The sequence below is a fragment of the Dendrobium catenatum genome, unplaced genomic scaffold (genome assembly GCF_001605985.2).
Source record: "Dendrobium catenatum unplaced genomic scaffold, ASM160598v2 fragScaff_scaffold_134, whole genome shotgun sequence".
NCBI lineage: Eukaryota > Viridiplantae > Streptophyta > Magnoliopsida > Asparagales > Orchidaceae > Dendrobium > Dendrobium catenatum.
The window spans coordinates 1,108,837-1,124,679 of record NW_021318596.1 but is presented as its reverse complement, the minus strand read 5'-3'; the positions used below and the strand labels follow the sequence as shown (position 1 = coordinate 1,124,679).

At 34.3% G+C, this 15,843-nt stretch overlaps 1 protein-coding gene across 1 annotated transcript in view; it reads left to right on the top strand.

Moving 5' to 3' along the window:
• Positions 1-4,536: 4,536 nt before the first annotated feature.
• The window catches only part of LOC110111403 (tubulin--tyrosine ligase-like protein 12), a 31,735-nt gene continuing 20,428 nt past the window's right edge, over positions 4,537-15,843 (top strand). Inside the window, exons 1-4 of the mRNA XM_020843261.2 lie at positions 4,537-4,903; positions 5,001-5,255; positions 7,985-8,109; positions 8,622-8,835. Coding sequence (XP_020698920.1) covers positions 4,628-4,903; positions 5,001-5,255; positions 7,985-8,109; positions 8,622-8,835 — 870 coding nt within the window. The 5' untranslated portion in view covers positions 4,537-4,627. The remainder of the gene's footprint in view (positions 4,904-5,000; positions 5,256-7,984; positions 8,110-8,621; positions 8,836-15,843) is intronic.

Sequence of the window (15,843 nt, the reverse complement as noted above, 5' to 3'; positions counted from 1 at the left end):
AGAAAGTAATTTTGTTTAGGTCACAAGCTGCCCATTTATGCATTTATCAAAACATCATTATTATTTATTCAAATAAAGTGAATTAGAATTTTTAATTTTATATAGCACACAATATACATATTTGGACAAATATATCCTTTATTTTTTATTTAATGAAATATATCATATTAGTTTTAATGAAAATGTTTTTTTTTAATTAAAATGTGAGGGATTCTTGGAACAATAGAATAATTAGAATTGTTTTCTTCGAAACATCTTTTTTCAAATAATTTTGGTGCTTGAGACGATCTGCCCTTTTTCTCATCGATCATCTCTAATTCAAAGCTTTCAGCAAGCTCTCTCAATGACCAGTGTCAACACTTATAAATAAGATTAGGGTTAATATATCTTTTTATTAAGATTAGTATATATTCACAATCCTGTCCAATGCTGTCAGTTAGGGAAGGAACTAAAAAGGGTCATTCACCCTGAATTTTTTTCCCTCAAAAAATAAAGATTTTAACTATTTTGTTCACATTCAATAAATGCAACTGTCCAAATGGTAGGAAAATTTTTATTTTTTTATTTTATACATAAGATTATGAATTTAACTATTTTAATTTGACCACCCTCAAAAGAAAAACTGATTCCACCCCTCATGTTAGTTCTCCTAAATTATAACAATAATGAAAAGAAGTAGATATGTTTGTAGATACCTTTACGTATAAAAATTGGGTTAATCAATCTCCGAAAGAGAAAAGTTCATTGAGATCATTTAATCATGATGATAGTTAATCCAGTTCAACCGTAATATGCTCTGATAGTAATTATGAATTATGTCGTATACAATAAGTCTTGTTATATCAAATTAAGAAAAAAAAAACACAAATTCTTAAATAAATGAAGTCTATCGTGGCTCTAAAAGGATGAGGAATTTATAATCCTAAGAGGAAATATTAACGCCTACAAAAAAATAGGTGAATATAATAGCCCAGATCATATGCACAACCAAGACTGTTTATTTAGACTTACAATATTATCTATATCAGTACCACCATTAACCTATCGTAATAGACCTCCAAATTTGTTTATTCATTCAAACCATGCCATTAAGAAAGCTATAAAATCCTAGAGGACATTAAATTGATGCAAAGCTATATATCATTAATGTAGGGGCTTTTTTAACAATATGTATTTTGTTATGTCATGATACCCATGCACATTAGCAATAGGGTCTATTACTTAGAAGTTATACTCCATGCCTCCTTAATGAGATACAATAAGAATAAATTTCAATTAAAATATTAGCCATGAGGCAATGTAATTTTAATTTTCAATTAAAAAAATACTTTGACCTAATGAAGAAGTTCAATACTAGTAGCAAATAAAGTAGCATGGCACTTTGTTGTGCCAACTGCCAACCAATAGTTATGCCTATGTTTGACATTTTAAATATTTTCGCAAGACCCCTATCAAGTGAAATAGCATATGGCCATGGGATGAGCACCTACAAAGGAAAATATTACTATCATAATTAAGAAAATTAGCCACTCCATTACATGTCAAGCAGTCTTAACTAACACATAAAAAGTTGTGTTAAAAGGAGTATATATTAAAATGACCTAATTTCATTGTAGCCCTAAAGTAATTAACAAAATTTTTGCTTATCACAAACCTAATGTGTGAAGAAGTAAAGTTATGGTTAAGGTTTAAGTCATATGACTATAATGGACTACCAAGCTAGTTAGTCTCATGGATCTAATAAACTCGAGCATATCATCTTAATCTTATTAGATTTAAAAATAAATATATATATATATATAGGAATTCAAAAGTTTTAAAAATATTGGCATTTTATATAGCTTACATTGTGAATTCAATTCTGAAAATTAATAAAAATATATATAGGAATTTAGAAGTATTAATAATATTGGCCTTCTATATAACTTAAATAGTGAATTCAATTTTGGAATTTGATTAAAGTGGCATGCCTCATGTTAATTATGGCACAATGAAATCAACATGCTGAGAGAATTCAATCTCAAGGTAAGAGTTGAATGTTATCTCATTGAAACATTTGTAACATAATAAGATTAGGACAACAAACTTAAAAAAAAAAGACCTATTAGTGGCTAGTAATTTCATTAAGCTGGATCTTAATAATAATATTAGGAAGGGGCCTCAAAGAGACTTGATTCAACTTAGATTTATCAATCTAATGTTGGTTTATTGAATCAATTGTGCTATAATGGAACCATCAAGACAAGTTGAATTAAATCTCAAGTTAATAGATGACTATTAGCGTATTGAATCAACCGTGGCACAATTAATTCAAGCAAATTAAGCTCAAAGGGTTCAATGGATCTATGGACATCTAACATTAACTCAAACTAGATTTAAAGGTTATACTAGGACAGGGTCTAAGAGATTTTATCCAACTTAGATAGTCGAGGTGTTGGACTATTGAATTATCATGATACAATATAACCAACAAAAAATTTAAGCGCGTAAACTATCATGAGGTGTTGGACTATTGAATCTATCGTGATACAATATAAAGTCTTTGACTCTGAAGGCTCTGGAGCGTACTAACTTATAAGCTTGATATATACGAGATTTATATAGCTTGAGATTATGTTGAGCTTGCAAACCCTTCTTCTTAAGAGAATCAAGTTCAACTATTGTACATCCAAAGAGATAATGACATTAACACCTCTTTTGTAGAGTGGATAGATTTGGGTCCTATATATAGTCTGGTGAGTTTGCAAGGCTTCAGTCAACTTCTCATGCCACTTTTATTTATTCTTATTCAAAATTTTATTTAAGAGTTGTAAAATTAACTTTGAACTTCTATAGCAGTAGAGTTCTCATCAATTAGCATTTTTGTACAAGCTTTTTTTGTGCACTCCTCAACTTAAAATACATAAAAAAGTCTTATAAACACCATTGGATTTTATTTTAAATCAACTTAAATCCTTGTTATTTTTCATCACCACCATGATCGCCGCGACTATCGTCGCCGTCGTAGTCATCCACCAACGTGACCACTGCCATCAACATTATTTAGAGCCGCCTCTATCCGCCACTATCATCAGTGTCATTCTCCTCATAGTTGTTACACTTTACAAAAAAATATTTTACTTTAAATTAAACATAAAAATAATAATATTTTGTATTTATTTTACACCAATAAATAGCCTATTTTATATTACATTTATTTTTTTTTTCACTTGGTTCATTGTATTTTATTTTAGGTTCTTTTTTCAACAAATTAGAAGTCTCATAAACCCTACTTTGAGTCAAAAACCTCCTCGCAACCAAACAACCCAAAGAGTCTGTTGACTGGTCGTTTAATCATCACAATTTGTTGCCCTAGGGGTGTTAACGACTTTCCTATGTACATAAATTTAAAAACTCGAAAGTGGTTATGCCGGTTTTTTTGGAACATTTAGGCTAATTAATGCAAACTCACACACACATCATTAGGGGTGTCAATTTCGGGTCACGAGTCAGGTTCAGGACGAACCCGGAACTAACCCAACACTTTTCAGGTCAATCCGAACCCGACACGTTTTTGCAAACATGTCGATTTTTTGGAACTCAAATCCGACCCACTTCGGGTTCATTTTCAACCCGATCTAACCTGTAAGTCAAATCCCGTAACTCCGCTTCGGGTTCGGCAACAACAGAAATCGTGTAACTTCAGCAGCCGGCAATGGCTGCAACAGCGGCAGGCGATGTGACGAGGCAATCGCATCGCAGGTAGTGGCGATGCATGACAGACAGATAGTGGCAGCGAGATCGTGGGTAGATGCGACGTGATATGCAAGGCAACAGGACAAGCTACACTGGCAGATGTGTCATTTCCAGGTCAACTCAAAACCTAATTCAATTTTTGAAATAGGTTGAAAGTCCTAACCCGAACATAAAATTTTCAGATCGAGCCACAGTTTGGGATCTTTTCACATATCGACACCTTACACATCTCATACACAGTAAAACCTAAAAGCTCGTTGGTAGCTCTCTCAACCAACACGGTAAGCTGTGTGTTATGCAGCTTCACTAGGAGAAATTATTGCGTGTGGAATCCGATCACAACGATGTGTTCGGTCTGTAACAGTAGTCAATAAAAATAAAACGCGTGGCGTGCTTACGTGGAAAGTTAAGGCCCGACTAGTTTGTAGGCCCGCCCAGTATATACAATGAAAAAGGCGGAAAATTTTAACATTTTCCAAATTCGACATTTCGGCCATTCGCTCCATTACTCCCGAGCTTCCAGCAAAAAACTCTCGCTGAATTCTTCCAGCAATCTCTTCTTCTCATCATGGACGTGGAAAAGGATTCACCTGCAAAGAGAAAGGTGCGAAAATTCTTACATTGACATAAAATGAACTACGGATATCTTTGGTATTCAACGCGTATTTGAAAAAAGAAGCGCCAACCTAAATCTCCCGGGTCGGGCTGGAAGACGGATCGAATTTACGAGGTTTACGCAAGTCAATTGACTGTTTAACCCTTTCCACGTAAGCAACCGAACACATAGTTGTGATCGGATTCCACACGCAATAATTTCTCCTTCACTAGAGTCTTATACTAGTATCCTCACTCCCGCCGTTTTTCCCCAGTCCGCTCGCCGCCAGCCGCCGCCATGCCGGATCATTCTAAGATAACCGCTTTCGATGATTTCGCAAAGGTGCACGCCATCCTACTCGCTGCCTCCGGCATTCCGCCGGCGCTTCACCGGCAACTCTTTCACAAACTGTCCTTCGAGATATTCGACGGCGGCAACTTCTTCACCATCGAGCAGTGCGAGGGAGGGCGCCAACGCCGCCTCATATTCTCCTCACAATTTCTCCCAATGGAGTCTGATATCTTTCTCATCGACCATGCCTGGACCTTCCGCCTATCTGATGCCCTCAAACAGGTCTCTACTTTTCCCTTGAAGCTTATAGAGAGCAAGGGCTTCTTTGTATTTATGACATTGTTTGGTTCTTTTTGGTTTGGATTTTGGGTGAGATCAGCTGAAGGAAGTGCCGGGGTTGGTCGAGAGAATGGCGGCTCTAATGTGCGTTGATCTGGATTTGGAATCCAATTCTATTGATGTAAGAGAGGTTGAATTTGGAGAAAATCAAAAGAACGAAATCATGAAGAACGTTTTGAAAGTCCTGGAGAGGGAAATGGAGAGGGGTAGTCATTCTTCTACTTGGTTAGAGCTAGAGGAGCTCGGAATCAATGATGATATACTGTCCTCTCTCGACCTGCCTTCTAGATTTCCGGTTAGTGCTGCCTCTGCATTATTGTATAATCAAGCTTGGTTTGGACGCTCTGGTTTGAACTTTCATCTCGCTTTAGTGAAGTTTCATTTATATGTTATATTATGGCGTATATTTTTCGAACAGGGAAATAGAACCCTGCGTATAATTTGTTGAAGGGAAGTTTAGGTACCAGTTTCGGATAAAATTGATACAACCTGCGGCCATTTGTACCCCTAGATGCCTAGTCATATTCTGCCTTCAATAGTTTATTGTCTACATCTAATTTGTTTGAGCATTTTTGTTTGACTGAAAGGGAAGAGTGAATGAGATGGAAAAGAATCTGGCAGCACATATAAAAATAAATTCATATTCATTATGCAATTGTAATAAACGTGAAAACAATTGAGCTACTTAATATGAAAATGCATTTTTATATAAGTGCTATGAACCGGTTTAAAACAAATTGACATAGTTGGTGTTGTGTGTCATTAGAGCAAGGTAAAATAGTTTACAAGCAACATATACTAAAAGAGTAAATAATCAAAATGATTTCTATGCTTTTGAGGTGTGCCGGTTTTAGTTCTATATTTTTTTAGATGTTCAATTTAGTTCCTTAAGTCATGAAATTTGAACCAATTTGGTTCTATTATCAATATTGTTATTTATTTATATAAAAATTAGTGGAGGCAAGGTTTCCATGTGGGGATTTTGAACTCTTTAAGGTTAATTTATAGCTGGTATTAAGTAATGGGATTTTATGCTCTTCTTTTATAGATTTATCTGAAGCAAGCTTTACATTAAAATTTATAACAGCTTAAAAGGACATTTTATCGAAATGAATTGTGTTCTTCCATGTAATATAGTTTTAGTTAGTAATTGACTCTCCGATTGATGATCAATGCATTCATGTGTGAACCTGTAAACAAAACAAAATGAATATACTTGATTAAATGCTGTTAAATTAATGGGATTAAACTAAAAAATCCAAATTTCCCACATAAAAAAGCTTCCTTCTACTAATTTTTATGCATTGAAACAACAAAAAGTTAATAGTATGACCAAATTAGTTCAAGTTTTATGAGTTGAGAGGCAAAATTGAGTACTTAGAAAAAAATAGGGCCAAAATAAATGGACTTAAAAAGTCTAGGGACAATTTTGATCATTTACTCAATAATATAGTTGTTGCGGGCTATAATATACGCGACGATAGAGTTTTAATTCTACGACTTAGCGTTGCATGGATATCCAGCTTACACACAAAGAACACAAGATTTTTTACGTTGAAAATCCTTAAAAGGAGAAAAACCACGGGGCCTAGCCCAGTTGAAAAGATTTCACTAGAGTTTGAGTTGAGTACAGTGGGCTGACTTGTCCTTGAGGGTGATCAGATTACAAATATCAATAATACGGTTGAAGTCTAATGTCATATCTGACGTCACTTGGAAGTTAGGGCGTCAATTAGTAATTCGGCAGTGACTTGGCGGAACTTTGGCGGAGTTCAGGGTCTCAAGTGGTGGTCCATCGAAGGTGAGGGCCTCAAGTGGTGATTCGGAGAGAGTGAGGGCCTGAAGTGGTGGTCCGGCGAAGGTGAGGGCCTCATGTGCTGGTCCGGCGAAGGTGAGGGCCTCAAGTGGTGGTCCGGCAGAGCAACGGCGTCAGACGGTGGTCCGTTGGTGGTCGAGGATGAGCAAGAAGGCAAGAGCGATCTCCGATCTCTCTCTTGAATTCTTTAGTTTGGGGTCCCCTTTCAAGAGAAATGTGGGGTCTATTTATAGATAGGTGAGAGATCAAGGGTAAATGGGGAAGTGGTTGGATGGACGGCCGATATTGAATCCCTTGATCATGGACCGTTTGATGGACATTTGAATGTCTTAGTGAAGTTGGAATTCGGTGATCTTGGGCTCGTTGGATTCGTCTTGTCGAGCCGCTCGATTTGACTATAAGCATGTTATGTTTGGAAACCGTTTGGTAATCCGAATTGTGGTTTGAACCTTCCAACAGCGCTTCTAACCCTTGATTTGGACCTATTTGGGCTCGGATTGGGTTGGATTTGGTGTCGTTGGGTTCGAATACTCGAGAGATTCAGTTTGACTGTAAGTTTGCTGAAATCGGAGTTCGGATGGTCCCAATTTTAATTTTGGAAGTTTCCAACTTGATTTTGCATCGAGATTCGTGCATGATCAAGATAATTGTTTTGATGACATATCAGTAGTGATTTTAATGCGCATATGACAGACAAGCAATACCCAATACACAAACAAAATGGACCAAGGATCATAAGTAGTAATTAGCTTCTCTCTCTCTGATGAATCATCATCTAGCATTGTTGACATCTTTTCAGGCATGAAATTTTTTGTCAAACATCTTTTAGAGAAGTTTTCACTTTCATCTGCTATTTTATTGATGAGATATATTCTAGCGACTTTATGCAGAAGATAATGTTTGAATTTTTGTTGGTCCAACAGAAATGTTTGATCCACCTGCACTTTTCAACAAGTAAAAAACTCTTCGAATGAACCTGTGCACTTTACTGACAGTTCAGTTAAATTCAAGGCAACTGACATTAAGTTTTCCTATGGCTATTCATCAAGTTTAAACATCATTCTTTTCAATGGGAACGGTTACATTTATTGACTTGATTTTTTTAACTTTGTGCTCGTGGTGCATCTGATGATAATTCTTTATACTTCTAGTCTCCTTGTTTTGGTATTATTTTTTGGATTAATATGCTTTGTTCTCTTTCCTCGTAGAATCTGGTTGCTCTTAACCTTTGGGGAAACAGGCTTCAAAATGCAGATACAGTTGTCCAGGAAGTCACAAAATGCAAAAACTTAAGAGCTTTATGGTTAAATGATAACCCTGTTTTGGAGAATTGGTAATTTTGCTGGCTACGGGCATAGCTATTTGGATTTTATTCTGTTCATCCTAACCTTATATATTATGCCATCCTTTTAGCAGACCACTCCTGGTTCCTTGTCTGGTAGTTTATTTTGGAGCCATTTTCAAGCAAATTCTTTTATCTATCTCAGCTATTAAGAAATTATTATGGCCTTTCGTTTTAAAACACTGGTTTTTGATTAGGACTGTCTTATTAAGAAAAGCTTTAAACGGTAAATCTGCAATTTCTTGTTATGAAGAAAAAATAAAAAAAGGAAAAGAAAAAGAAACATTTTAACATCTAAAACCTAAAATCCTAAATCCATGTCATACTTTACAGTTTTTTGTTTCTTTTTCCTATTATGTAATTGATTCTCAGTATAATGAGTAGCTCGAGGAAAAATTGCTTTAGAAGTAATTGAAGGCACTTTTGATTTGTGGTTTCTTTTACACTCAAATTTTAGTGATTTTTATATGGAGTCTAACTAACTTTCAAAATTGCAACTTTAGTGGCAGTTTTGTTGCAAATGCAATTCGTGAAGGCATCTCTAGTCTTGAAATTTATAATTCGTGCTTCACTAATAATTCTTCAGAGTGGGCATTGGGTTTTTGCCAAGGCATTATAGGAATGGATAATCCCAACTTTAGTACCGAAACTGCAAACGCATTGGAAGCCATCACTTCGCTTGATTTGTCAGATAGATGTATCAACAATCTTCCCAAGGTATGGCTTTACTTTTAACCATGATGACATTTCTGCCCTTTTTATGATGTCTAGTCTGCAACGAAGGTGCTGCTTCTTCTATTATATTAGGAGTATCTTAGTATTTTTCTTCCCCTTTTTTTTCATAAGAATACCTTGCCTCGCTTCCTATTCTACTTATATTTAAATTGAACCACTTATGTGGCTGTTAACATTTTTTTTCCAAATTTTTTCTTGATTATGTTTGCCAATGGGCATTTCTAGGATTCTGCATATATAAAGAACAGATGAGTTAACTTCCTATCTAGCACATAGCTTTAGAACGCCTGAAACTAATACTGTAGAAGACCTTAACAGGGTTAACGACACATTTACATAAATACAACAAAACAATTTTTTTATTTTTTATTTTTAAATACTAAATGCTTTCAATTTGACTTTATATGTCCCATAACTATGAAAATTAGCGAAATATACCCACTATTTATTTTCATAGAGAAACATGCCCATAAGTCTATTTCAAATCAAAATACCCTCACTTTTGATTATAAACTACTTATTTAAAGTCCATTGGGATGGACTTGATTCATACAAGGTTGGAACATTATTCTACGAAAATTCAAAACTTTGTTCAAACCCATTTGAACAGGGTTTCAACAACACTTAAACCATGCTCAAATAGGATTATAATAAAATTTGTGTAAAACATGAAAATGCCATTTTAGACCTCGCACACTTTTTGATGCGTCACAACGAGATTTAAGTGAAAATTTCAAAGTTGTCGGATTTTGACGAAATTAATTTTAGAAAAATTTCAACGCAAAATTCTAAGAAATTTGATATATATAACTTATATTTAGTTTTGCTTATTTTGGGAGATAAAAAATTTGAAGTTAAAATATACCCAATCTACCCCTAATCATTATTGAAGCATGGATTGTTTAAGTGAGGGAAAATAGTCTTTTAGCCAACTAAGGGGAATTAAAGGGACCGAATACCTTCGGGCTCTCATTCAATCGAGCGGCCAAACCGAGCGGAACCGAAGGAGCGCGCACGAATGGAAGAGGGGGCGGACGCTCGGGTAGGCTTCGGCGGCAGCTTTTGGGGGCAATTTCCGGCGGCCAAAGTTGGAAATCGTAAGAGAAGACAAAGGGAGAGTCAAGGTATGATTAGAATGAAGAATTTATCTCTTTTACCTTAGATTTTTGAAAGAGAAATTTTCTAGGGTTTGACAAAAACCTAGTTTTTCTTTACAAAATGAATAAGGAATATGTTTTAATTGTAGAAATGAAATTTCCTCAAATTATTTTTGAGATTTAAAAGTTAAGGTTTTGCAAATTTTTGATTTCTATGAACATTTCTTAATGTATAATATTTCTATTGGTCTTAAGGAAGTTTTTAAGGACAGGAATTAGGAGTTTTCATGAAATATTATTGTTCCTAATTTTTAATTAATTTAAATCCAAAAATTTGTTTTCCAAAAATATTAATTTGATGAATGGGAAGTTTAAGCATGCAAAAATAAGAATATCAATAAAAATGGGTTTTCCAAATTTAGGGTTTTAGGTTAAAACCGAAAATAGAAATTAATTTAAATTATTTTGGTTAGGGTATAGGAATTTTGGCAAGTGTAATAACAAAAATATAATTTTGATAAATGATTAGGCAAATTAAATTCATATGTTTGTAATTATGAAAATTAGAGAGAGAGAGTGAGAGAAAGAGAGAACTTAGAGTGGTTTAAAACAACATTTTAAAAGGCGAAATCGGGAATCGAGGCGTAAGCCTCGAGGTGTAAGCCTCGGTACCGAGCATATACCGCTCGGTACTGAGTGGTACTGGCTCTATTTAAATTATATTAATTAAGTTAATCAATAATAACTTAGCTGCGTCTAGGGTTTGCCTTTCATCTTCTCTTTTCGTCCTTGTTGTTCGGCTTCGTTGCTTCATAGGAGGTGTAGAGATTACACGCGTCGCTTCTTTGGCTCCTTTGTGGCTGTTCGACTGCGCTCCTTCGACGACTTTCCCTTCCTATTTGCTGGCTTTGAAGGTAACTTTCTCCCTTTCGAGGCACTGCCTCGATGCGCCTCGGCGCCTCAGGTATTGTGGCGTACGCCTCCGCGGAAAAAGGCGTAAGCCTCGCCCGGACGTTTGAGGCTTAAGCCTCAGTTCGTCCGACCTCCGCCTCGAGGCGTCCGCCTCGAACGCCTTTTTAATCGTGGGTTTAAAATGAGAAGAAGAATTTTTAATTTAGATTTATTTATAGATTTTTAAGGAGAAATTAATGCTTATAGGTGATAATCGTGGTGATCTTGAAGGAAGGACTAGCAAAGAGAATCAATTTTCGTAATTTTTGTAAATACTCATGGTTCTTTATTTCAGTGATATATTTTGTTTCTCTCAAGTTATATGTTTTGAAAGATTAAGCATGTTTATGAAATCTTTATGGTTACTTTAGATCATGATTCTATTACTCCTGTCCAATAATTGATCATGTAATTCATATGTTACATCTTATGGCATTATATTATAAATTTCATATGTTATAGAAATGAGAAGAAATGAGATGATATAATTGTTATTGAATGCTTGTATGTGCATGCTGAATTGATGGAGCTCACCGCCTTATAGTACTAGCTGGGGACGTTGTACTCATGCACGTTAAAATTGTAAATGTTATGAAAAATGAAATGATAAAGGAGTACCTTTATGGTACTATGATGACCCCTGTGACGGTTGTAATATATACCAAATGAGAAAGATACGAATATTAATATGATGAATGAAAATGAATATGAATGATATGAGTTTATGGATTAAGCATATGTTCAAATGATATGTTATTAGAAAATAATTTTATTTTATGTTCAAATGAAATGTGGCATCTAGCATATTGTTCATTTTGTCTTGATTATTATAGTTTAGAATCATGTTTTACTTACTAAACATTAACTTAATATTAGTTGTTAATATTTTTCAGGTGTAATTACTTTAAATAAAAAATGAGTAGAATGGATAAAAATATTTACTGTAGGAGAGGAGCGCCTGAAGAAAGGTAATTATATGAATATGTTTGAGGTTATGTTTATTTGTTTTTAATTTTATTGTTTTAGTGGCTCTTTCAAATATTATGGAAATAGATTTAGAGATTTGATAATTTTGTTTACCGTCCAACCTCCTTTTCCGCCTCGCCTATGCGAGCTCACTGGGCCGGGTCGTGACAATTTGAATAGAATTTGAACAACTTTTGCCAACAACATATACAAAAAATTACGTATTAGTAGCTATAATGATGATTGATACAATAAATTGCAATCAAACAATTATAACATAACATATTATAAGATAGGTACAACAACGTAATATACAAAATATGGTATATCAAAGATCTATCATAATAAGTATGATACAATAGTTTATAAAGTAGATTCAACATAATAATGTAAGAATTGTCGCATGTTAGAGAACTATCACAACATGTGTAACATATTATAAGATGACAATCATTATTTTAAAATTAAGCTATAACACATCACAATGATAAGCATTATATCATTTATGTTATTATACTAACATTAAATTAAATTTGAGGAGTTATAATGGTCTTACTATAACAATTAGAGTAAAACTTAACCTTTTTAAGATGATAATGCTGTTAATTTCAAAGAGTTGTAAAGATCTTTGTTGACCTATATACAAAAAAATATGCTCAATACACTATATGCATGTAGTTCAATGCCGTTCACACGTTCTTTGTACGTTGAAATCCTATGAAATCACGCAAATATCGAATTCGGACGTCCGACCACTAACACTGCACATCAATGCCTCTCCTCTTCGCACGTTGTTCCGCGATCCACTCTTCCTACAGACCGTGAATCCCACGATCATGTTCGATTGATAAAAGGGAAGGCGAGCGGGAGGCTTTAGGTGTCTTCCGAGTTTCGGCACACGAGCAAGCTCCCATTTCTTCCCTCTTTCCTTCTGACCTCTCCACTCACTTCTTCTTCCTCTCTCATGCGTGAAATCCGTACCACCGACCCACTGCTCTGATTCAGACCACCTGAGCTCCAATCCATATGTTCGAACACCTCCCTACCTTCCTAATCCCGTCTCCAGTACTCGACGCCGACCCCTGCTACCGCCTGTATCGACTTCCCTCTGACCCAGCTGATTACCATCTTCTACCCATCGATCTTCCTTATGCCTCTAGGCCACATACACCTTCGGCCATCAACCTCCCCCATACCCTCTACTTCGATCTCTATTTCCCAGTAACCCCTAGGCCACATACACCCACCTGATTAAGCCCACCTCAGAACTGTAATCCTCCTTGCCGAGTAACCTCACGATATTGCCTCCTCTATGTAGTCAAAGCTGCCCTTTCGATCTCAATATGATCCACTCGACCGAACCTCCTACATTAGGTAAAATTTTCTAATTTATTTTAATATTAAATTATAATTAATTATAATAATTAATTAATTATAAAATAAGTTTAAATGATAGTCTTCACAAATATATAATCTTATATATGGTCTACCTAATTTTAATTTTATTGTGGAGTTAAGATGATATCCCCGGGATCATTTGACTATCTATTATATGAATGTACCAAAAGCCTATCTATATATATATATGACATTTCCAAAGAATTAATGAGTAGTAATGAAAATGAAAATAGTGTAAGTAAATTTTAACTAAAGTGTATTTTATGATTTATAATGTGATAAAAGCATTTCATGTTCTTATATGTATGCATGTTGTTTGTTTAAAATTCTATCTTTTATTCTTTTAAATGTCAAAAGTAATCAGCTGTAAAAGTTATCATTAACATTATATTGAGTTAACATTGTCTATAATCAGAAATGCTCATGTTAGAAACTAAGACCAATATGCATATTATTTCTTTCTTGTATGTTTGAACTTTATATTAAATTTTTTTTCTCAAACACAAACTGAAGCTTATATGTATATATGTATGTACGTATATATATGTATGGATGCATGCATGTATGTATGTATGTATGTATATGTATGCATGCATGTATGTATGTATGTATATGTATGCATATGTGTATATATATATATATATATATATATAATTTAATCGATACAAATCTTAGGAAAATTTATATTCAAATAATTTAATTACACCGTAGCATTCATAGCCTTTTCCACCAACTTGTGCATGCAACAACTATCCACTCGGGCTTTAATCGCACGACTGAGAGTGGAAATGCATTAGTGTTTATTATATTATTATATAATTAAGTTCATTAAAGCCTTTTCCATTCCTTTCCCACATTTTATTTATCTTTGGAGTTTGAAGAAGGCTTCTGCCAAGTAAGAGGAAGTGGGGGAAGACCGTGAGGGTTGCTATGCTAGAAATAGCAGAAATCGGTAAGGAAGGAAATGAAGGGAAGAAGAGGAAGAGACTAGGGTGAGATAAGAGAATTGGGTTGAATGAGGACTTTAATTGAGGTAACATTTTATATTTTTCTCATAACTTGATTTTTAGATTAGAATTCGTGTATGAATGATAAAGTTTATTCTTTAGCTTATTTACAAAAGAAAATGAGGTTTGGGTCTAAGAGAACAAATTCATCTTATTATCCTAGAAAATGAGGTGAGATACCCAATCTTTAGTATAAGTAACACAAATAGTTAGCAAAATTTTAATATAATTTTAGTAGCATTATTTCTTATATTAACCAAATTATCAGTATATGATCACTTATTCAATCAAGTTTATTTGATATATATTTAGCATTAGTAACATGATAATTTGGATGTATGCTATGCTAGTCTGAAGTTTAAGGAGAAAAGTCATTTTGTGGGGATAAGCCGACACAAGTAAAAAGTGAATGACCTTATAGGTAAGTCTTAGTAGGGATTGTTCATGAGGTACCCGACTTTCTCTCTCTTTGTCTTCTAAAAAGTTGGAGATTTAGATCCAACCTTGAAGGGAGGAGCCATAAGTGTGCTAAAGCCTATAACCATCATATGACTTGACTAAATTAGTGTAAAATATATAGAATAAGAAACATGGAGAAAGCTGGAAGAGTTCATATAGTGAATTGCATAGTTATATGCATTGATTATTTACACTGCTTATGATTTCTATAATAATTCAAATATTAGTATGTAGATTATTTGCTTCTTGTTCTTGTACTAGGATTATATATTTCATTGAGCATTCAACTCACCAGTGGATGTATTGCAGGAAAAAAGGCAAGGAGCTAGAGGGGCTCTAGGTAGGAGTGTGACTGCATTATGTACATAAGTTTTGAGTATATATAGAAGACAAAACAATAAGATGTACATTAAAAACTTTTGGCTATGTAAATTTTATTTGAAAGTTTTGAAAATCTCTGTACTTTATTTTGATGTATAATAAATATGCTTCCGAATATGAAATATTTAGATAAAATTTCAAGACTGAAAAATTATATGGAAGGAAAAATTCATACAAATACATTTCTCACTAACATCCATTATGAACTTCTTCAGCTCACAAAGAGCAGATGCCTTGTTGAATGTATAACTACAATCCATTATCAATTGATTTCTCGCTAGTAGGGATGTGACACATGCCTTATGACTAGATGTTTTTGCTGCAAAAATGACACCACTATATTACGATCACTGTAAAAGCCTGTATATTCCCTAATGGTTAAAGGCCCCATTAAATAATGAATTATAATGTGTACTCGATAAGATATAAAGCTCTTTATTAGTTAAGCTTGACTCGAATTTATCCTCTTAGACAAACATCCAACCCGGGTCTACAAGGTATCCTTTGACGAAGCAACTCATAGTTGCTGACAAGGATCATTCGGCCAGGTTGGGTTGACTACATTATCTGATTAAGTGAACTAGAGACCATGACAACCCGGGATAAATAAATCATAGGATCTAAATCGAGTTTGTCATCATTCCCCCATCACCCGCTTTAAGTATATGATGATAAATTCTAAATCATTAACTCCAAAAATCAAATTCAAACTCTAAAAATCATTGTTATTA